Raw genomic sequence first — 24,320 nt, 5'->3', positions numbered from 1 at the left:
CTGTCTGTCTTGTAGTCCTCAGGCGTACATACAGTGACCCTGTGTGTACCAATGTTTTGACGCTTATGTTTGCTGATGGCTGGTGGAGGCTGTGCAGAAGTTGCCTTTAAGGAGTGTGATTGTAGCTTTGATTTAGGGGTTGGTAGTTGGGGGATGGGATGATGAGCAGATCGGAGAGAGGAGAGTCATGCTTATTCTTATGAATGAAGGAAACAGTTAGGCTCCATTAGCCGAACCTTACTGCTAGAATACTAACTTATGCAACCCAACATGTGATGTTCTGTTTTCCACTTAATACTGCAATTAGATAAGATGTTTTACGATTAGAAACTCTTACAAAATTCTATCTGCCTCTGTCATGTTTTTACCTCTGTTCTTTCTCTTAAACTATAACGAGCCAGAGAGGACTGCAGTCCGTCCTCTCCAGCCATTACTTTATCCATACACGATACAGACCTTTTTCAAAAGGGGAGAAATGTAGAATTCATTAATTACGATCCCTTCAGCTCTTGGCATTCTCATTTGCTTAACATATGAGATGTTCACCCTGCACAGCCTCATTAAACTGCAATACTACTTTTTGACTTCCTCATTACTGATTAAGTTTTAAGGAAGTGAATGCACAAGTAAAACACAATCCACACTTGCCTGATCCAGCAGCTAAACTAAAAGTAAAGAATGTCTTAACAATTCTTGGATGGATGACCATGAATAGTTATGGTTCACTGAATTACTTTAGTCGTCCTCTTCTCCTTCTTCTTGCAACATTAGCAGTTTTAAGATTTTCACTTATCTAGTCAAATAAAATAATAACAAATAACATCTCAATAGATTGATATTAAAACTGTGTATAACCACTCATGGTGTATTACTTCATTGATCCCTTGACTCTATATATCCAGTGAACATGTCCATTACTTTAAACTGAACTAATAGTTGCGAAATGAATGAATTCACGGAGCCTCGCAAGACCCACTTCATTTTGTACATTTTAAAATGCTGGTGTTGATTTTTTTGTATAACTGCACCAGTAATTACAGTGTTGCATACCTGCTAGCATTAGTCTTGTTTCACATCCAAGGCAACCTCACAAGACATAGCAGATAACTAGAGTAAAATTCTCATTGTTTTTCTCCTCACAGCATGTAGTGGGTGTGGAGCATCAGCACTGATCAGTGACAGCTAAAGATGTTTTTGGATGCCCCTCCTAGCCCTGTTTGTACTCTCTAATCCATCATTATAACATATAACACTCTGATCTGTCTACAAATGATAGATATTAAAGATACAACATCGAAGCCTAGATTACCGTGGTAGCCTCTAGGACACTAATGTAATGAAAAGTGATCTTCTCCGATTGTGTGACAGTGTGACAGGGGGTAATTCATCTCTCACTGAGAAGCTGACCACGCCGTCTGTGATCTCAATGCATCATCCCCATGTCCGGATCTATAGTTTATCAATCACAATTCCAACATTTGTCACAGCAGAGCAGATAGAGAGGCATGCACTGATGAGAGATGAAACCCCCCTATGCCTGTGACCAGCGATATGCAGCCTTTTCTGGGACACTGACATGGGTAGATGTTTTTTATACTTTTTCCCATAACTCAAATGTTTACAGGGCAGCGTGGACCACCCAAGATAAAGGGGGCTATGTCACACATAGAAGGACCTGCATGGTTTTTAGAGCACGTTGTCCATGGCGCTTCCCATCATCCTACTCTTTGCCTCTCTATCCCCATATGCCGCCACCCATTCATTGTGATTGGAAGCAATTAGAACTGCTCTAGTGTGCCTTGTTGTCGGCTGAATGGCAATGAGGTCTGGACTTAATGAGTAAAAACATGATGAAGGGCTTCTTTCAGCTCTGTCTCCAGCTGCTTCAGAGTGGTCGTCATTGACTTGCTGTGTGGAAGAGGAGCTAGGATGGTTGTGCTATCTTGCTACCTGTAGATCAATCCCCGGATGCACTGGGATGCATAGAGTCTGCTGTAAGAGATGCATATGTAGCTACAGTACATGTTCAGCATATATCTGAATACCAATTACCCAGTGGCTAATGCTCCACTTACTGATCAGAGTACTTTTAAATTGACATTTATACAATGTTCATTAATATACAATGAAATAATTACATTCATCTGTGTGTAAATTATGTTTCAATGTGTATGTACTCACCACAATTTGTCTTACTGCAGAAAATAATAATACCGCTCTTATGTTTTTACATTGAATATTAGGGCGGTGGTGGCGAAGTCCATAGGGACTGGAAGGTCACCAGTTCAAGTCCCGGAAAGACCAAGTGCTACCGAGGTGTCCCCTACGGCCACACATGGCAGCCCACTGCTCCTAACACTAGCATAGGTCAAATGCAGAATGTAAAATTACCCCTCTGTGGGACGATTAAGGGTTACTTTGTTTTTCTTATTATTAAGCTACAGCGAGCAGCTTAACTAAGTCTAGCGTAGCATATAGATTGGAAACAGGCTGTAATAGCTAGTCTGTCCAAAGGTAACCAAATCTCCCTTTTGAATCACTGAATAACATACATGTTTTACAAGAGGTTATTCAGACAATTGTACATGATGTAGAAGCATATTTAAACCTCTTATTTTTAGATTGTTGCTTATCTGTGTTCACTTTCCGTTAGCAACAGTTTGTGTATTGAGAGTGGGAATTCCCCAGGGTTAAACATCTTCTTGGCAAATGAATGCTCATTTGAGTGTGTTTCACCTTCTGCATGGTGAGACTAAAATTCAAGCTACTTATTATTTTGTCAAAATTACAAAGCACATTCTTGTTGTGGAAATTTCAAACCTGACATATCTACTGTACATGAAGGCAGAGCTCAGAGACGGGAAGAAAGTTTAGTCTGGCAGCATTGTGCTAAATCCTGTTAAACTCTGAGCCGTGCTGGGGACACGCTCCGCTTCCCCAGCCTCACTGCTCTTTAGGGGGGGAAAACTGAAAGAGGTGGTGGTTGAATGATTTGGGCACAGAGGATGATTTGGCACCAATATTTCTTGATGGGCTGTCATTGGCAGAATATGAATACAAATGAGATTTGATAGGCTGCAAGAGCGCTTGGAAGAATGGGACAGCAGCTAGGCAGCCCAAAGCAACAAATCCAACTCTCCCACCATGTCAATGAGTTTTCTAAACCCATTACTGTCACTCCCTGTTCTCTAATATGAGTCATGCACAGCAAAGAGTGGGGTCTCTTTAAATTGACTTCCCTGAATGACTGTACCAATTGGCCGATGGTCAATTGAGTTTTTTAAGGTGTGCCTCTGTTGTGAAAATGTCATTTTAAAAGCAGCTACATGAGCAAACTAAAAAAAGATGCAAGGAGATGGTGACCAAGGCAATCTTCCCCTCCCCCCTCTTACAGTGAGCTGGTCTTTACACAGAGCTGTGAATGAAAGGATTGTTAGAGACAGTTTACAGATAAACAGCGCCTCTCTGATTTTATCTCCCATGTCACCCCAGAAAGTGTTTGCAGTCCGTCCGTGGAGACAACCAGAACGATGCCTTGATTCAGCGAGAATGCTGGGAATTACCGGCATCCAGACGTCTGATGTTTGTCACTGCTGTCTGTTCCGCTAACAAATGACATCTGTTCACTTTTGGGAGCCATAAAATGGAAACATTTCTTGCTTCTGTACTTCAAGACCAATGTCCCACTTGTATTGCTTCCGCCCGCTTTAGTCTGTTGTTATTCTCTCTCTTATTCTCCGTGGCCTCCTGCCATGGAAACAAATAATTTGTTGTTTATAATCCATCCCTCTGCTGCAAGAAAGCACCTTGTTGGCACCACTGCCACAACCTTTGAGCTGTGCGTGTGTATCTATACTCCCTCTCAGGGTAATAGTTTGGATCCCTGGGTGATGCCCTCTGTGTGAATATAGGATCGCTTCAGCACTATGGATGCGTGTTGTAAAAGGCCACATGGAATCACGCTGGTCTATGCGTTGGTTGCCATGGCTACACATAGAGGTGGACGAGGAGCGTCTGAGCCGGTTGCCATGCTGCAGAGCTCTGTCTTCCTCTGATATCTGCAGGGGAGGGCAGGAGGAATGGGGGGTGGGCGTATTCATGCAGAGCATTAATGTGAGTTTAGTGCACTAGCATGGAGATACGCTGCTGCACACCAATTATGACTGACTTATTCAGGAGACACAGCCTACCTCTCGGTGGGCTGTGGGGACGGGGGCAAGACGAGTTTTCATGTTGAAATTCCTTGGCTAAAAAACATGACTGACAATAAGTTTTGGGGGATTTTTAGTGTCTTGGTTACGCTGCTGATTGACCTAGTTTCTCTGAACGATGGCATTGTGTTTGGGGGGGCAAGGATTTAGGGGTGGAGGTGATCATATGTCACTATAACATTATTTGCTACTGTACAAACTGCCCTGTGGTGGTTTTGAAGGCTCACACATGCAATACAAGGAAGAAAGCCATTTTCATATTTTCCACTGGGGAATGATACACATTGGAGCTGGAAAATATGAACAGTATTCGGTTAAAGCCCTGTCATCATTCTTGCACTTGCTGAAAATATCCTCATACTTTTCTCACATGAACTCTGAACCGTTCAATGCCTTTCTCCCATGGCATGAAATTGAAATCCTGGCATAAGGCAGGGGACAGGGTTGTTTCCCACGTACAGCCATCTTCCTCCCTCACATCCTAAAAATGTAATTGGGTCGAAGAAGACACGGGAGGGAAGCAACGTAGGGAATTATGCGGTGGCTGATGGCTAAGAATACTAACATGCTAGAGAGGATGCTGGGAACCATAATCTTTCATTTGAGTCATAAAGATAAACGGCTTTTTTCATCAGATCAATTTGTTGAAGCATTTCCATCTAACCTTGGGGTAACTGGACATTTTGGTATAATACTAGTTCTTAGCTACAGGTACAAGATTAATAGACCTGCAAATACAGCTCCGGAGACCATTCCAGTGTTTCTGGAATATCAACACAGAGAAACATTGTCAGTACTTTATAGAATACAAAAAAAAAATAAAGAAAAAATCTTTTAACTCAAAGACATACCTATAAATAATAAAACAAGAGACAATGATAATGCTGAAGTGGTCTCTTAATTTTTTCCGCGGCTGTATGATTGCAAATGTGTGTGATCTACATTATCACGACAACCTGTGAGCTTTCAGCTATGGCCGTCTGCACAGTACATCAGTGTCTCACCGTCACTGATCTATGTTGGGTAAACATTAATAATGTCTTGGGTGTGCAAGCATTTAGCTTAGGAAATTCAAAATGGATAGCTAAAAGCAATGCATACATCTTTGCAACATCTGTTACTTAGAGTTTTAGAAGTAAACATTAGAAGAATCGGAAGATGAAAACCCCTTTATTGGTCACACACACGCACACAGCAGAGTACACACAGTGAAATTTGTCCTCTGCATTTAACCCAATCCTAATACTAGGAGCAGTGGGCAGCGCCCAGGGCGAATTGGAGGTGTCCAGTGCCTTGCTCAAAGGCACCACAGCAGGGCCCAGGAGGTGAACTGGGCCCTGGAACCATATTTCAAGTCTGTTCGGGGAATTGAACCGTCGACCCTACAATTCCCAGTCCAAGCCCCTACTGACTGAGCCACTGCTGGACACATGTGAACTTAACCAAGCCTAATGCAACCTTAAGATGAGCCACCAGGTCTTTTGTGGATTTAGTGGACTTGTGTTTTCTTGTCAGTCAGGTCTGGTCTGCAGTGGTGGATTAATACTATGAATGAGTGCCTGACCTGTCCATCATCAGCCCAGCTATTGTGCGCGTTTCTTCACAGCATGCTGAAATTAGATATGCATCGTGCATCTGGTAGGAATGTGCATAACTAAACGGTTTCCTGTGAGAGATACTGCAACTGAAAGAAAAGCATTTTTAGAGCAGGGCCTGATGGATTTCTGTCCCGGGAATGTGTGATTGTTGTTTGAATGGTTATACCTCCATCATATGTCTCCTTTTTTCATAAAGCACCAACAGGTTAAGTACTACATTGCTACCAGCAGTTTGCTCTGCACCTTCCATGCTGTTTCCTTGAAGGACAGACAGCTCAGAGCTACTGATGAAAGCTGTCACTATTTGCTGTCATGTATATGTCTGCCACCATTATGCCGCTCTGCTTTCTATATGGTGCACAGGTGCTTTGGGAAAAGTGATGCCTTTTTAAAATAAGGCTTGTTTCTATGGTGACAAAGAAGGATGTCTCTTTGTGGAGGATCCTCATGTTTGTTCGGTTCAGACAGCAGTGAAGTCGACTCTATCTGCCCGTGTCGCCGTTTGTCAATTCACAAAGAAAGGATGAGGCTAATGCAAACTCAACCTGTGATCTCTTTGTCGGGTTTTTTTCTGACAGCAGCATGGAGGTGGATCCTCTGACTTTTCAAGCACATACTGTACATTATTCCATCAAAGGTTCCCCTTTGATGACAGCGTTCTGATCCTTTCATTAAACTCTCGGGAGCTGTGGTTGGTAGACTTCACAGTGCATGATGGGTGTGGCAGCAGTCCTGCTCCTAGCTAGCCTTCAATCCCTCTGTGATGTCCTCCTATAGTCTCAAATAAAGGTTGAAGCCCTCCTGGGAGCCGGTTAGCCTCAGCTGCTCAACAGCTTCACAGCAGCACTGTCCCTCTTCAATGAATTATGAATATCTCATTGAGATTCAGGGGGCTAATTATAATGTCAGAACCAGCTAGCAGTGTGATATCATGGGATTATTCTTATCCTGTAGTGCCTTATTTTACTCCAGGTGCTCCGGCTTCACCTTCCCTGCTCTCATATCCTGAAATGTTCTTATCAGTCAGAACGGCGTGCGGCTGCTCCACAGAGGCCCATGCTGCTCTTTTTTCCTCCTTATGTTATTTTTCTGCCATGCTTCAGTGGTAATTAATACAGTAACGCTGCATTTCATCCCAGCTCTGTTTTCCGGTCAGTGCTGTAGCTCTGCCTGCAGTGAAGTCGATCCCATGATGCATTAGCTTGACATGCTTGCCCATCAGAATTCCTTGCAGCTGTACCTGTGCAGCTGAGTCCGCCTCCCACTGCTGCCTGCCGGTAATTGAATTTGGGGTCTCTTGGGTTGATAACAGAGATGTGTGGGAGGGAGAGAGAAGATGAATGAAGCAACAGATTGAGTAAGGGACATGAATGTGTGTGAGAGAGAAAAATAGCGGAAGAGAGTGAAATCTCCAACCACTAACCCCAGCTGCACATATGCCTGCTGGATAGATTTTGACCTGACAACACTCTCCCATCTAGCCTTCATAATTAAAGTGGGAACTGTTGCATAAATTGCCATGGAGAATAGCAAACCAGAATATTTAATCTGTCCTGCTTTTGCTTTCCTCTTCTACTGAGGCGTTTAGGCTCCTTTTAGACTTTTAGATGGGCCATCACGTCTTTTCTCCGTCTTTCTCTATTGATGCACGGAAGTCCAGCAGTAAATGAATCAACGCTCTTTCAATGAGGGCCAGTGTGGGAATGCCCCCTTGATAGACATCAAAGGATCCCGGGGGACGGCCACTTTCACACAACCAGTGGGGGTTGGTCTGTTGTGCATTTCAGGTCTCAGGACAGCAGCAAATGACACAGAGTGTGTCATTGAAAGGGCTTGCAGAACAGCTCATAATGAATTCTTCCTGATTTGTGTCCCTGTGAGACACAGAAGTTAAATAGGATGATCAACCATGTTAAGTGCTGACTCTTCCTCAGTTTTAACTGCAGCTTAGATGTGATGTATTTATGCATTATGATGCATAGTCACATGCATAATCTACAGATGCTCCTTCTTTTTTGGAGTATCAAATTGACAGCCTAATTGTGTTGTTTTTACTTTCTGCTGGAGACGCAGGGCTTGTGGTCTTAATGTGACTAGCTTGCTTTATTTCATTTAAGTTTGTTACTGAGAAATGTTCTCTGGGTGCTCTCTTACATACTCTCAGTTGACATTTTAAACAGAACGACAGCATGGAAGCATTTAGCCTAATACACATGTATTTTTAGTGAGTGGAATTCAACTTAAATTCAAGTGAAATGATTACATTGTGAAGTAAAATGTGAGCCATGAGTTGTAAACAGTCAAAGTGTTCATCCTGGGTAACCAATAGTATTATTGTTATTGTTTTTTACATTTGACCTGCCTTTACTGCCCTTTTGTTGATGATACAACACACAGTATCACCAGTGCAATGTGTAAGTATCTGATATGAAAGAAATAAACAAAACATAAGATCTAAACAGCCAGCGGTGGATAAACTGCGTGCAATATTAGTAGACAAATTCTTAACACACTGTTGATCTGATCCTCTGAACTAAAGCGCAGGGCAGCCATGCTCCTGCACACTGTAGGTAACCATGGAGATATATCCGTGGTTAAAAATTGAGCCAGCAATGTTTGAGTGAGAGCCTGGGTTGCACCGAGCGTTGGCTTTTTAACCTCACTTGGTGAGACAAACCCCAGGCTTTTTATTCAAACCAAAAACACTCCAGCCAGCACCTCCTAATCTGTGCCTTAAACCTCTTAGTCCCAGAAACACTCGTGTTCGCTTCTCATCTATTGTTGATGTGTTGTTAAATAAGTCAGAGTGGGTTGTTTCTGTCTCTGAGAACCCTTCACGCAGCACTCTAAAGCAAGAGAGAGCAAAGAGAGTTCCCATACCCAGATCGTTGTGTGTGTGTGTGTGTGTGTGTGTGTGTGTGTGTGTGGTGGTAGTCAGCCTAAAGTTCCACTAATTTCATAGCACATAGGGATGGTTTTGGGTGTGCTTGAACAGGGAGTGGCGTTTGCAGCCCCGTGTATTTTAGCTTCCAAATACCATGGTTATGGTCACAGTAATTGCGACATTATTACATGGAGAAATGGAGCGAAACGCGGTGCCTCTAAAAGTAGAGCGCACATTACAACTTATGATGATTCAAATAAAATAATCACTCACTATTTAACCTCCACCGCATGCTTCCCTTCAGATCCCAATGATAATTTTGTTTTATCAGTTACAATTTTCCTCATGTTGCCATGGCTACTGGGTTTCTGCTCCGACTTCCAGTGGAGAGGAATTGGTATTCTGCAGTCACTGAGGCCGAAATTCCTGCTGGACTTGGTGGCTTGACGACATGGATCAACAGCTGCCTTCACAGAGGCTAGGCCTGCTCTCCGGTTTGTTTGCAGGCTTGTGTTTGTGCCCGAGTTCTCCAGCGACAGCCCTAAATGTGAGATTTCACCTCAGGACGGCATCCACATTTGTCACGCTGTGGAGGAGCAGCACTAATGCTCCTGCCACCGGGTGGTTGACGCAGAAGGCTGAAGGTTTAAACTGTGCTGCTTTAAAATGCTGCAGTGAAGGTTATGTGTCCAAAGCAATCAGGCTTCTGAGTGTTTCTGAATCTTAACAGCATCCTTCTCGATGCACGTCTCCTACCGCCAAGCTTATTTTCTTATCAGTAATACAACAGCTCAGTTTCACACTACACTACGGAGGGAAATCACAAGGACGCATGAAAAAACTTAATTGGATTGATTACAATTAATAGGGATACTCATGGTCCCCAGAGGATGAATTGAACTGTCCGTCTGGATCCCCTGACATTTCCTCTAGCATTATCCAAGAAAAGCATACTAATTAAAAGTCTGTTGGTATCCATCCAGGGCTCCTAGACAGTATTTTTTAAACATCTAATGACCACCTACTTTGAATTCAATAGGCATCTGACTGTACACCGGTTATAGCAGCCGCATTACGGGTGCTTTATAAAACCAAGAGTGCCTTCTTGGCTGTTGACCTTAATCCTCTGCAGGAAGTGCAGTCTTGGGAGGAGGCTTTTGTCTCTACCCCTGCGTGGTCTAAGGTCAACTATATTCTGACAGGGAAATCCCAGCACACCCTCACACTGGCCAAGTGATAATTAGAGCTTCATTGTAAGTACAATAAAATGCTTGAATATGATTTTCGACTTGTTGATGTTCGGCTTCTTTCCATCCCTTGAGAAGTTTGATCTGCAGCTAATGACTACGAAATGTTAAAGCAACTCATTAACTTGTGTCTTGTCTGATTTGACTGATTATTATCGCTCATATTTTACAGAATCATGCAGACTGCCCAATGGTTGCCACAGTTTAACACCTCTGTGCAGATTAAGTTAACCAATGGACCTGGTTATTGTTTGATATAAGAAGGATCTGATATACAATGTTTTCCTCTGTGAGTAAGGTTACATTTTGCTTTAATTTACAAGGTTTCGATCTTAAGTCACAATGGCTATTATCAGTACCGTAACTCGACGACATCACAGGGCAGAGGGCCTCTGGATTTGCTGCGCCGAGGGATAAGTAGTTTAAGGCTAATCTCAAACGAGGCCGATTGATTGGCCTCACTAGTAAAGCAGCATGTGCAGCTGTCATTATTTATTACTGGTTTATTACTGAGATTACGGTGCATCAGGACAGTAACAATGACCAACACTTTCCTCTAGATGCCTGCCTGCTTTAGCTCTTAATCATCACTCACGCTACCTTAGCATGGTATCACAGTCAAATAACCTGTGGAGGTCGGAGTGAGGTGTAGAGACAGAAAGAGGGTGAGAGTGTTGGTGCCACACGTTGCTTAAGGACAGGAGTTCCAGCAGAGTAATGTTGTCAAACAGTGAAGTTTTATTTGTCACTGTTGCGGTTAAAAAAACCTGCCTTTGGTATTGTACAACTCAATTCAAGTGCTCTATTATATGTCACTTTAACCTGTATTGAACCCAATTCATTTATCAATTAGAGTCCGACTGTGACTTGGAATCTAATTAATCAAAAAAAGATTGAAGGACTAATTGAGATATTAAGAAAAAGAAAAGAAACGAGAACAATCATTAGCTTCAGCTTTAATTAGGAGGGGGTGATATGGGTATTATACTTGGTGATGGTGAGGTCTTAAATGCCAAAGCAATTATTTGATTAATACACTTGTCAATTGCCTGAGAATTAATTGGCAGTTAATTTGATGATTGATTCGCCTTTTTCTTAATTTTTCAAGCAGGGATCAAAATGTTTTTTGGATCCGTCTAAAATATGAGCTGCTTTTATATGGCAGATATGAGAATGATTTGAATATCTCATTGAAAAACAAGTTATTGTAATATATAACCTAGGGATGCTTCATCTTATAAATGGCTTGATTTTTTCAAGTAACATTTATTGGATAGCTATCTCAATAAAAAAATGTTGGGCATCTTTTCTTTTTCATGGCATGTGGATCAAACTCGCTCATACCCAGGGTTGTATCATATTTGCTAGTTGTAGCATTTAACTATCCAACCTCTTCCTTGTTTACATTTTCCAGTTGAATGTAGCTGCTTCTTTTTCATCAGTACGTGTCTGAATTGAGCAGGATCTACATAATAATTATATTTCTATTAATGCTTAAACACCGCATCTTAACGACATCCCATATTATTAGTGTGCTCTCTGTGTCTTGATCCCTCCAACACACAAACACACACACACACAGCTAACAAACAGCACATTAGCAGACATCACAGTGATTATGTAGATGAGTGTGTCTGCTCCAATGTCAGCAAGCTTCTGTTAACCCAGGCAGAATGGCACATGGATTTATGTTCATTAACATACACGGCAAGAATCTGTTTAGTATCTGTTGAGTAGGTGTTTGTAAAGTGCAGTGTATACCTGGCCTGTCTTTATCTGTCAGAGCAAATTCCCAGATTGTTTATTCACAGCTGTTCCTCTGCCTCTTAAACATAGTCAGACATTAATTTGAGATTTCTGATATCATTTGACAGTCCCAGCAGGGTCATAATCTTTAATTTGGAAACTAAACATTGCCACAGTTGCCCACGCAAATACAGACGAAAACATTGCTGCTTTACTGTTCCACCACTGATTGAAAATGTAGTTTTTAGGGGTGTGGCAGGCTCAGAGGAGACGTAAATGATACTGGTGTGTACTGGCTTGGTTTACTGAGAATATAGGAGCCTGAAATTGGAGCCCTGCTATGCTCGTGTTTGGGCTTGGTGGACTGTGACAGATTGTGGATTGGATGTGACTTTTCACGGTTGCAGTTTTTCCAGTTTGCAATGCAGAGCGAGAATGACATCTTGATACTATTCTGTCTCAGTTAATCTGTGTTTTTCCTAATTTTCTCGATCAATGTGGTCAGTTGTGACTGCCAATCTCAGACAAACCTCATTATGTTGTGTTTATACTTAATCTGTTGGCCCACACAGTTAAAGTCACATGTAATCTTCAACCTGCTGTCCTGCCATAACTGCATTGTCCGCTAGATAATCTATTAATTCAGCTCTCTGATATTTTATAGTAAGACCATCTGTCCTGAGGGTGAAGCAAGGCAGGGTCGGCGCCTTCTGGCCGTTTTAATCAATCAAAATCATTTAAGAATTACCCTGTTGACACATTTTGTGTTCAGACTATATGAAAGGCTTGTCTTTTTCTTGGCCTGACCTTGTGGGAGTTGTCTCTTCTAGTTACACCTAATTAATCTCTTAATTAACCTATTGATTGCCTTAGCTTTCAGTTACAGTGCTCTACAGTACTCACAGATGTCTCCTAATTCTACAGGTAGTGGGTGGTTCCTGTCACACAAAAATGACGGGTACACTGTAGTTGCTATTGTCCTATACAAAAAATACTTTATTAAAAAAAACATTGTGTTGTTTGTTTGCACAAGTGTCTGCAGATACATCCATGCGAGGGAACAACTGTTGTCAATTTCCCCTTTGTTTTAGCTCACCATATTGTGTACTTTTAAAAAATGTTATCAAGAAACTCAAAGCAAGTATTCTATAGAGTTGCATGTGCTTCAAAAAAATAAATCACTGCACAGATTTTGGGGTTTGTAAATGACAAAGATATGTTTAGCATGCTGATTCAAAAGAAAATATCCCAACATAACTTAATATCTAGTTAAAATGAACTGGGAAGTATTCTGTGTTGGGAGAATATTTGATTTTATAAGTCTTTTCATTCTTGAATATCTTTCTGTGGTAATTCGATAATAGCCGTTTAAAATGTATTATTCAGCTCTTCAGTCTGCTTTTATCTAGCTAAACTAAATGTGGAGTTTCTGCCTAAATGTGAAGTGACGTATCCCCCCCCCCCCCTCCTCAACTGACAGTAATCCTGGCTCTGGGAAGGGGTGGTGGTGGAGAATAAGCAGCATGGGATCAAAGTTTGAAGTGCACTGAAAGGGAATCATACAGATGAAGGAAAAAGAGGACAATCTTTTAGGTAATTCCAGCAGCGTGGAAACCTCCTCTTGCCCTCTGCTTATTTTAATGAATCCCTACGTTGAGCTCAGGCATGAAAGAATGTTGTGGTGCATGTTTCACATAATACCGTGGCTTAATATTTGCAAGCACAGCAGATAATGTTTGGTTGAATATCTGTTTCAGCTTGTTGAGTGTCTGCAGTAATGATACAAACCCTTAAAATTGTATCTGTCTTCTGATTTATGGCGCTCTGACTAACAGTGGGAGGTCATCTCACCAACGCACAGAGCTCTGCGCTGTTAGGTTTTCAGAACACAACGGTCTCAACAGGACGCTTAATTATTTTTATGCTAAATCAATATGTTACTAGCAGCCCATACAGGCTGTGAGGAGGCCAGACGGGCGAAGTGCGGAGAAATGTCCAAGAGAGGATGAAGAGGAGGAGGGGGAGGAGAAATGTTTTCATGGTTGTCCTCTCAGGGCCCGAAGGCTCGTGTACTGTGACAAAATGATTCTGACAGCAGTGGCAGCCCAATCATCACTTTTCCTTTCATTTTATTGTTGTAGAAATGTTCCTCTGCAGTTTGGAAGAAATAACAAAACAAATGAGGGAGAAGCCTTGATTCTCAAATAAGGAAATTAATTCATGTAAATGTAACACTGCTTAAGATATTCTAGTATGGAGCTAGATTAAACGGATTCCATGTTTTAGTTTTGTTGTAATTAAACTAAAGCTGTCCTAATTATGAGCACACTACTTTAAACATATGCATGGTCACACCTCCGTATGTGCTGTGAGGGTATGCAGGTAATTTGACAGGATTATCAGCAGGTTTGCCTCCCTCCACTGTTCTCTCTTTGTCAGCTCCTCGCTGTAGCCGAGTCACCCTGGGAACCTCTGCTGAACATGACCTGAATCACAATGAGCTCCAGCTGCAACTGACCTCCCTGTCCTACCCTGTCCTTACAGCGCACTGTATACATCTGCTCATGCTGATACACAGTTTCACCACAGCACGTGCAAAGATGCCTACATGTGCTGTGAGGTTCTTTAAATGGCTGTTTCTTTTTTTTGCCTTATGCTGACTAAACCCATGGGAGTATGGGACGGCCAGTCAGTGCAGCCTCCACATGTGTTTTCAATAACGCCATAAGGAGGATTTAGTGTGGGAATGTATCTGCCTGCTACTGTGAGCAGTTCTGTAATCTCAGCCCGACCCCTGAGCTGCACTTTCAGAAGAACCATGGTTCTGGTTTTGAATATAAAGTGTCAAGTTTGAAATAATAAAAAAATCACCAAAAGTCATATGAGAATGTGGTACGGGTACGACTTGAAAAATCGCCAATTTTATTTTTTATAAGCCGAAGTCTTATCAGATGAGCACTGTAGATAGTTTCACTCCCAACATGACCTTATCCATCTACCTATTCCCTTCTTTAAATCACACAGTCTCTTTCATCTTTGACCTCCATCAGCTTCCTCTGATGATGCTGAATGTCACAGCTGAAAACCTCCCACCGTGAGATGTCATCTCCTTTATATATTTTAAGGTATAATTCAACCAGCATCGGCCACTGAACCCGCATGGCCCAGTACGCAAGACGAGACTAAATGGAATAACATTTTTAAATCCCTACTGGTATCTGGTCCAACGATGTCTGATCAATTGGCTTGAAAAACATAATAAATTCCTCTTTTATTGTACTCCAAACACCTTAAATCCCATATTCCCATTAACCTTTGTTCTGTTCATCTATCTGGAGCCTGAAGGCATTGGCAGTCTGTTGACCACCCATGCCACACACCCACCCCCACGCCCCCAGGAGGATTTGGTGAGCACTGCCCGGCTTGGCTTATTTCAAGTGAAGTGGACCATACCAAGAACTCCTGGAGGGGAACCGGAGAGCAAACACAAAGCTACTTTACACCTGACCTTTATGTGTTTTTCTATGCTGACAGGAGCTTACTAACAAGAGGTGGGGGTTGGGGGGGGGGGGGGGGGTGGTGTACCCTGGTGTACCCTGGTCTACCCTGTAGTGGAAACCCAAGTGGACATGTGTGTAGACATCGCTGTCATCCTAATTTAGCCTTTCTTCTGTCAATGGGAGCATGTCGAGGTCAGCGTAGCAGTGCAGGCATGCTAGTTCTCATACAGTACGGTACACATGTAAACAGTGGTAGCATCCTTCGAGCCTGTGTTTCAAAACCAATAAACCCAGACAGACAGCCCAGGACTGAGACCGCTGAATCAGGATGCGCTGCCTAAAACCTTGGGTGTAAACCAGCTCCAGTGCTTTTATAGATAGAGGTCATAAAAAGGGAGATTGGTGACATTTTCTTGGCATTGCAGATGAAGAAAGAAATATCAGCTGCTGAGCATGAAGTTTCTTTAAGACTATAACCTTTCTGCTGGGGGAGGGGCAGCGTGGCATGTATGGAAGAGAATAAACAATCGAGTGTCGTCTGCACAACATTTACGCATCAAGTCACAGCATCTGTTGTTGTAGGGATTTTTGTACGTTTGGTTAGAGGCCAGATCAAAAGGAGAAATGCCAGTTGCTCTTAAACTGTGTAAAACATAATGGTTTAATAGTCAAATTGACAGAGTAACTATTTTTTGTCTTAAAATCTCAAGTGTTACTTCTATTATCTTAAAAACATGTTATTAAACGCAAGCTTAGTTAGACGATTAAAATTCATACGGCGATGTTGGTTGGTTGGTTGGTTGGTCTAAAATTGGGTATAGTCTAAAATGTCCTCAAAACTAGCAGATGGGTTTCCATGAAATTCAGTACACACTTTTTTTTATCAGCTTAACTCAGCTGCAACCAAGAGGCCAAAAAAACCCATTTATTGCACACTTCAAGAGATGCAAAAATGAGGCGTACAGGGGCTCAGTCGCTCCAGCAGTAGCTCAGTCAGTAGGGGCTTGGACTGGGAATCGTAGGGTCGCCGGTTCAAGTCCCCGAACAGACTTGAAAATATGGAAGGTGGACTGCTACTTGGAGAGGTCCCAGTTCACCTCCTAGGCCCTGCTGTGGTGCCCTTGAGCAAGGCACCGGACACCTCCAATCCCCCCCTCCCCATTGCTCCCCGGGCAGCTGCACGATAGCTGCCCACTGCTCCTAGTACTATGATGGGTTAAATGCAGAGGACAAATTTCACTGTGTGCTCTGCTGTGTGCATGTATGTGACTAATAAAGAGGGTTTCATCCTCCGATTCTATCTGTCTATCTATTTAATATAAGCATGCCAACATGCTAAACTACCATAGATCTTTATAAAAAATATACCTGTTAAAACTAGCTTTTAATATTGTGATGTTGAGCCCGTTAGCTCACTGACATTTACATTTACATCTAAAAAAGCAGTGTCTCGCACAGCTGCTGGCCTGGCTGTAAACCCTCAGTATTGTGAGAGCATTTGGCCGGTACATTTGGCAGCCATAACCAGCTATCAATAAAGTGTGCTATTGTCACTGAAAGCTGACCAGACATTGTTGGCCACATAGAGGGAGATAAAGATAAAGTGCCAGGATGCTGTTATATGAAGCAAAGAAAGGCAGTTTTAACCTTATTTTGACATCAGTGTCCCAAAAAAGTGTTTAAATTTAATTGTTCAGAAAGCACTCATGGGGCAGATGTTGCAAATGGGATTAGGCTATAAACTATACTGTAGATAAATAAAAGAGATGTTATTGCTTGTACCTGTGCTTTTCCTTTCATGGATCAGATATAGTATAGGGATGAAAAGATCATTTGAAACACTATCCACATGCTTTTGTGAGAATGTGTTTTTTTGCTGTTTTAATGTGTTTTAGTTCGGTTGTGTAAGACATTGATTACACAACAAGTGTCATCATTACATGGTTGCAATTAGACTTCAGAGACTTTTGAGTGAGGTCTGTGTTACATGGTGTCCTCTGAGTGTCTGCGTCACGACAGCAGTCAATATCTGTGCCTTGTGCTTCATTAACGACAGTGGCCTTATTGTGTTGGCTGCAGCAGCGTCACATGGCAGCTCCATAACTCCACTCTGCAACAGCTGCATTTAATCAAGCACTGGCTGCCTCTAATCAGCCTCTGCCTTACCCATCTCTGCTTGGCCCCTGGTCATTTTCAACTGACAGCAGATTTATAAGGCTGGATATGAGAGTGCCACAGTAAGAGAGAAAAAAGCACTGCAGCTTTTGCTGTATTCAGATGTTTCCTCTGCTGTTCTGCTTCCTGCATACTCTAAAGTGCACATTTGTTCATTTAAATGCAGAAGACATGACTCACAGAATTAATGTAAGGGTTGTTTTGCCTATTAGGAAGCATTGCGTGTATGGGAATGGTGTGTTTTGGCTGATGGCTTTTTCTCTCAAGCCTCCTTGTGGCCTCCCTCTCCAGCGCCATCACCATATGGAAACAGCTGGTGCTCCATGGTGGGATGCCCTTTGCGCTGCAGGGAGCAGCAGAGAGAAAGTGGTGCTTCACACAGGAAGGACAGACTCTGGGAGGATTTTTGACAGCAGGAGTCTTGTTTTGAGGAAAGATTATGGATTTGGTTGTGGAAGTGTAACCCTCCGACTAATCTGGCAGAGCTTAAGTTTTTATTCTCTAAGCATTAACAGGAACACAGAGAGTGTCATTTCCTTGAATCACCACATAGATTTACAGCAACACAGTCCAGCTGTCGGAAGGGAATTCCTGTAGCTTGTGACTCGCTGTCCTTTTGTGCAAAAGTAGAAGAGAAACTCATTTAAACAAACTCAGACGCAGCCCTGGATCATTATCCGAGCCAGGGGGGACTGCTACTATAAACACATTCTGTAGCTGTGATACACTCCACACTGGTGCAACCAGGCAGTCACGAGAAAGCAGCCATGCAGAAATGCTCTTGTTGTGTGCCTCACAGAGCTCTGTGTCTCTCCCTGGGGCTTCTGTAACAGCGGCCATGTTTCAGTGGAAATCCCTGATATTTATTTGACCTTCCATGGGAAAGTTCTCGCTCCAAAGTTGTGGTGGCTTTTTGAGGTTTTCCTGATGTCACTTTGCAAGAGGGTGGGTTAGTCAGTCTTCAAAGTGTTTATGTGTGGGGTGAGTCAGGACAGAGGTGGTCAGGGAGACTTTTAATCCCATCCTGATAATGTATCAGCCTCAAAGGCTTCTGGTCCATCGTCAGTGACAGCAATGACACTGAAAACTCAGATCAAAGACAGGTTCCAACTCCCTCCAGAATGAAAGAGCTTTTTGTGGCCTACTGTGCTGTTGTTTGCCAGGATGGGAGAAGGGAGGGAGTACAGCAGAGGTATTTAAACACACAGAGTTGCCATTTTTTTCAGTGACAATGACTTTCACAGGCTTTGACAGGACTAAAGAGCAGTTTGTTTTTCGCTGCTCATCTGTGTCAAGCTCTTATTTTGTTTTCTGAAGTGTCGCTGTCCTTCATTTGGATAAGAATAAACAATGTCACCTAGTAGTTTTTATACTGCTGAGACCACACGTTTTGTAATCAGACTGTGTTGTTCTTTTTGTCCACAGCAAAAAGCCTCGGGTAAGGTACTGTTCGACCTGGTCTGCTCCCACATGAACCTCGTCGAGGGCGACTACTTTGGTCTGGAGTTTCAGAATCACCAAAAGATGATGGTGAGTGAGGATAAAAAATGTAGCTTATTTTTATACATCTCAGAATAAGAATTGCTTATATATTAATTTACTTAGTGGTGTTTTTATAATCTTTTTCCTTTCCCCCACAGGTTTGGTTAGACCATATCAAACCCATTACCAAGCAGCTCAGACGTAAGTGTTTCTAAATGGTTTACACAGTTTTTATCAAGGTATCTTTCTTGTTGATTGTTTCACTCTGTTATCTGTAGAAAATAGCCGTCAAATCCGTTAACGGCAACTTAACAGTATGGTCTATGTGGACCTATTTATTATTCTGTGCAACCAAGTAAAGTCCAATGGAAAACCTATACCCTACTAAAGCCTACTTTCATGAAGGTCATAATGTGTTTGTTTAGTTTGTTTAAATTTGTTGATTTGACTTTTTTGGGACATGACTGCAATAGTTTATCGAGCCACTGAGTGTATTTTCTACTATCATTAAACATATCTATCCCACACAGGGCCGAAGCACACGATCCTGAGGTTTGCTGTGAAGTTCTTTCCTCCGGACCATGCCCAGCTTCTGGAGGAGCTAACTAGGTGAGCTCCTTTCCCACAAAACTAAACTCCTTTTATCTCTGCATCATGTATGTCTCCCAGTGGAAATTAAAACGTGCATTTATATCCATTTTATCACTGTTAATGACTTCTGCTGTGACAGAAAGGGATTGTTGGAGCATAACTGAAACATGTGCTCCAGTTTCCCTGAAGATTTATTCCCTCCTCAGCTTTGCGCTTGTGTCATGGCTGCCATGTTCTGATTTAGCCCTCTGGAGATTAGCGTGGAGCTAATGATTTTCTGGTTCCTCTTTCCTTGTCATGGAGCCAGCATGTTTTTACATGGCTACATAATAGGTGTACTGACACTCCTATGTATGTACTATTAATGCCTCACCTTTATTAAAAAGTATACTTTAGATATATGCTTAGTTTTTTTCCTGCCAAAGGGATGCTTCAATCATCATGAGGTCAGGAAGCAGAACTCTGCCTTTAGCATCAAGGTTTCATCAGGTTGTGGTAAAATGGCTTACTCTCCTCTGACTTATAGGTGTACACTGCTCCATTCAATTGTATTTTAAATTATCACTTAATAACCATTGTTCAGAGTTATTACCATACCCTTTATTAGGACGAAATTGGTTCCTGCTCTGGCTTACATCCAAGAGAAGCTGCACCGTAACACCAGACAGTCAGTCAATTCGAATAATGACCTCACTTAACTTATTATTATTACTGAATCTAAAATGTGCACCTCTGCCGACTTCTTTTAGATGTCTTGTATGAAATGAAAAGCGCCAGGAGGGTACATTTTATTTAATCAGATATTTCGCTACAGCAACTGTTTAAATTCAGCAGTACATGGTGTTTCTAATTAAGTTTCATTTGATCTTGCGCCGACGCTGGAAACCATCTCAATTTCTTTCTATTGAAACCGTGTTCGTGTTTATGTCCAGGTACCTGTTTGCCCTCCAGATCAAGCAGGATATTTCCTGTGGACGTCTGACCAGCAACGACACCAGCTCCGCTCTGATGGTCTCCCATATCATTCAGTGTGAGTTCCCCATGGCTGTTTCCTCATTTAGCTCAAGAGACCAAAGAGTCGACTAATCAGATAACAGTCTTTGAAGACACATTATGCTTTTCTTTTTTTTCCACACAGAGCTTATCATCAAACATTGTCATATAGCACATTGCGAACCATTACAAATTGATTATCTAGGTGTTGCTATGGATACCTTTGAGTCGTAGGCTTGAAAATAATCTTGCAATACTGCTTCAGAACAAACTAACCCGTAAATACTGAGACATTTTCATTACCTGATATCTCTGGAACCAGAAAGGGATCAAAGACAACATACTTGATGACATGGATCAGTTCATGCCTATATATGTCGACAAAAGAGAGTATTTTTATCACAATTATGTTTCACATGGAAGTGTATTTTGGTTTTTATCCCAGTAGAGCTCAGGGACTTGGAGTATCTGTGACATTTAGGCTTTTCTGAAGGCATTACATTTGTATTTACTTAAATGTGTCACCTTTCTTTATTTAGAAGCATGTAGTTCTACAATAAATTGTGTTATTTTCTCTTACTTTTCAGCTGAGATTGGGGACTTTGAGGAGAGCCAGTGCCGGTCACACCTCCTCAACAACAACTATATTCCAGATCAAATGCCCCTGATCGACAAGATCATGGAGTTTCACTCCAAGAATATGTGAGTTTCTTTGATCCACTCTTACTGTCTTCTTAGCTCTGCTCAAAACGACACTTGTACCGTGCTGAACAACCATTATTCCTCTTCACCCATGAACAGTATCAATTGTTTCAGAGCCTGTGCATGTCCCACAGGCAGGTTTTATTATGGTGACACGTGTGAGTGCTGAGTGTAGTTCTTAATAATACATCAACTTAGAAAAGCTTGTCATGGTGAGTTATTTTACAGTTTCTGGCCAGAAGTGGATATGAGTTTCTGTAGCACTCCATCAATGTGAGGTTGCATTGCTTCTGGAAAAATTACTCAAATCTTCCTCCGAGGCCCCGGCCGTGGCGCAACTGACTGGGGCACCTGCACCGTACGCCGGCGACCCGGGGTTCGATTCCCGACCCGTGGTCCTTTCCGGATCCCACCCCGACTCTCTCTCCCACTTTCCTGTCACTCTCCACTGTCCTATCCAATTAAAGGCAAAAAGCCCCCAAAAAATAACTTAAAAAAAAAAAAAAATCTTCCTCCGAGCAAACGAATGACTCACAAAGCTGTTGTGAGCTGGGTTAGTAGGTTAAAAAAACAAAGTGTCTATTCTCATGTGTGTCATGCAGGAGTTTTTGTCAAGTTAAGTATCAACCTCAAGTTTAAGAGTGGTATTCTGCTTGGACACTGTTACTGTTATTGCCTCGAATGTCCTCATCAGGGCACATATTTGAATCCAAGCTTTGCCAAAGCTTGTCTCACCTCTACGTTACATGGGGGCATGCCAGAGGTGAACACACAGTGGGTGGCTGCTACATGAAAGGAGCTCCATTAGACTTCACTGTTGTCTCTGTCTTGCCCTTTTTCCAACCGAGGCTCTTCTTAGTTGATAACTGCAACTGCAGTTCTCCTCACTGGGTGCCAGAGTTAAATCTCTCATTAAGTAACATACACAGGCAACAGGAAGGCTTATCTACCAATAAGTGGATGGTTGATTTAGATCAACCTTTCACTATAACTCCAAAAACTCTGATAAACATTAGACACTTTGAATCCACCCAGACTTGCTCTTTTCACCTCAATTAGTGAGAAACACAGCAGGACGATAAGCCAGGATTTAATTTATTTGTCCCAAAAATTATGCGGAAAAGATAATGAATGCTACATTTTGTACTCCTTAAGAAGAAGTATTAAACTCTTTAATGTTGCTGTGTCTCAAGTCACCGACTGACTTTTGTACAAAACCAATATATAGATTTACGGATAAGGTCACTTTTATTCCGTATATTTTTCTTAATGTCAACAAATCTCATGAAACAACTAAAGCCAATAATGAGCTCGTCTCACATTCAATTCTTCCTGACTTCCTTGCCCTTTCTGTGGCTGTCAGCCCCTAATTATTCTTACATGTAAATCTTTTAAAACCCAGTTAAAATACAGTATATAGTTTATGACACTGCTGCAGTGCTTTTGTTGAGGACTATTTTCAGCTGCGTATGAATAAATATGGTGCTCAAGGGAGTATTTTCAGCAGCAGCAGGAGGATGTATTCAGAATAAGCTTAAATAAACTACAGTGCCCATGTTCAAGATAATAATGACACATTACACACAGTGCAGCAGTGAGGCTGAATTGTGTTTTCAATGCTTTTTGGACAACATTTAAACTGGTTTCTGTTGTGTGTTGTGTTTCCAGAGGTCAAACACCAGCAGTATCAGACTTTCAGTTACTAGAAGTGGCGCGCAGGTTGGAGATGTACGGGATTCGTCTCCACCCTGCCAAGGATCGTGAGGGCACGAGGCTAAGCCTGGCGGTGGCGCACACCGGTGTCCTGGTCCTTCAGGTCAGTCACATTTTATAGTTCAACTCGTGGGATGATTAATGAAGGTTGGCGTGATAAGTTGTCTCAGATATTAAAAACCTGGGGTTATAGCTGTAATGATTTTTCAAATAATGAATAATTCAATCGACAGAAAGGTGATGACTACTATTTTGATAATTGATCCTTAAAGTTGTTTGTCAAAAATTGCAGAAATTTAGTTTTTAGCCTCTCAAATATGGTAATGTCCTGCTTTTGTCTGTTTTACATAATATTAACCTGACTATCTTTGGGATTTTAATTGATTAAATAAATCACCATGAAATGTGTACATATTCTTTTTAAATCTTGAGTTTTAAAAGTAATTTTTCATCACTGCAGGGACACACCAAGATTAACGCATTCAACTGGTCTAAAGTGCGTAAGCTGAGCTTCAAGAGGAAGCGTTTCCTCATCAAATTGAGGCCGGATCTAAATGTAAGTTATGTCCCTGAATCTCATTGTGGAAAATTCTAAACCCATCGGTGGTGATTTATTTGACCTCATATGCCTTCCCCAGAGTTCATATCAGGACACTCTGGAGTTTATGATGGGCAGCAGGGACTGCTGTAAAGTCTTCTGGAAGATCTGTGTCGAATACCACGCCTTCTTCCGTCTCTTTGAAGAACCCAAGCCCAAACCCAAGCCTGTGCTTTTCACACGAGGCTCCTCCTTCAGATTCAGGTGAGTTTGCATCACAAAGCTGCTCTTTGACTTTCAGGGCCACAGACACTCTGCAGTGTGTCCCCATTACTTAACAGTCTACTACAGCTCTGCGAGAATAGCTCATTATCTTCTGTCCTGTACCTGTCTCTGCAGCGGCCGTACTCAGAAGCAGGTGATTGATTATGTGAGGGAGTCTGAGTTTAAGAAAATCCCGTTTGAAAGGTAAAGGCTGCAGACAATTTTTGACACATTTGGTGTAGTCGATGGTAATGTGAGTGTTTAACACTGACCTCCAACATCCCGTCTCCCAGGAAACACAGTCGGGTCCAACAAAACATCCGCCTGTCGCCGCTGCCTTCGCCACGCCACCATGAAGTGCCAACAGAAGTGAGTGTCTCAGCGCATGTATACGACACATTTATATGCATGTCATCTTATGAATCTCACCATGGTCGTCATGTTGGGCCTACATTTACACAACCAAGGCCTCAATGGTACCCTGTCAACCTTTTTTACCATCAATATGAAAATCACATTGTGTATATAATACTTTATCTCAAAATAACTTAATATGTACGTTTTGACATCTGCTTACAACGTTTTGTGGGTGTAGCAGAGGACAGTGACTAAACTACAAGCCACTTGTGAATGAGATTTAAAATCAATTCATCAATAAATTGAAACAGTGTGACGG

General features: G+C 42.0%; 1 protein-coding gene across 1 annotated transcript in view; it reads left to right on the top strand.

Annotated features, from left to right (window-relative positions):
- Positions 1-24,320, top strand: part of LOC134867292 (FERM, ARHGEF and pleckstrin domain-containing protein 1-like) — a 46,771-nt gene that overhangs the window by 7,157 nt on the left and 15,294 nt on the right. The window contains 10 exon segments of the mRNA XM_063887739.1: positions 18,787-18,891; positions 19,002-19,044; positions 19,374-19,452; positions 20,367-20,464; positions 21,015-21,129; positions 22,798-22,945; positions 23,303-23,398; positions 23,481-23,644; positions 23,780-23,848; positions 23,938-24,013. Of these exon segments, the coding sequence (XP_063743809.1) occupies positions 18,787-18,891; positions 19,002-19,044; positions 19,374-19,452; positions 20,367-20,464; positions 21,015-21,129; positions 22,798-22,945; positions 23,303-23,398; positions 23,481-23,644; positions 23,780-23,848; positions 23,938-24,013 (993 nt within the window).

The sequence above is a fragment of the Eleginops maclovinus genome, chromosome 7 (genome assembly GCF_036324505.1).
Source record: "Eleginops maclovinus isolate JMC-PN-2008 ecotype Puerto Natales chromosome 7, JC_Emac_rtc_rv5, whole genome shotgun sequence".
In the NCBI taxonomy this organism is placed as follows: Eukaryota; Metazoa; Chordata; class Actinopteri; order Perciformes; family Eleginopidae; genus Eleginops; species Eleginops maclovinus.
Note: the sequence above shows the minus strand (reverse complement) of the source record. Positions and strands in the feature narration are given on the sequence as shown.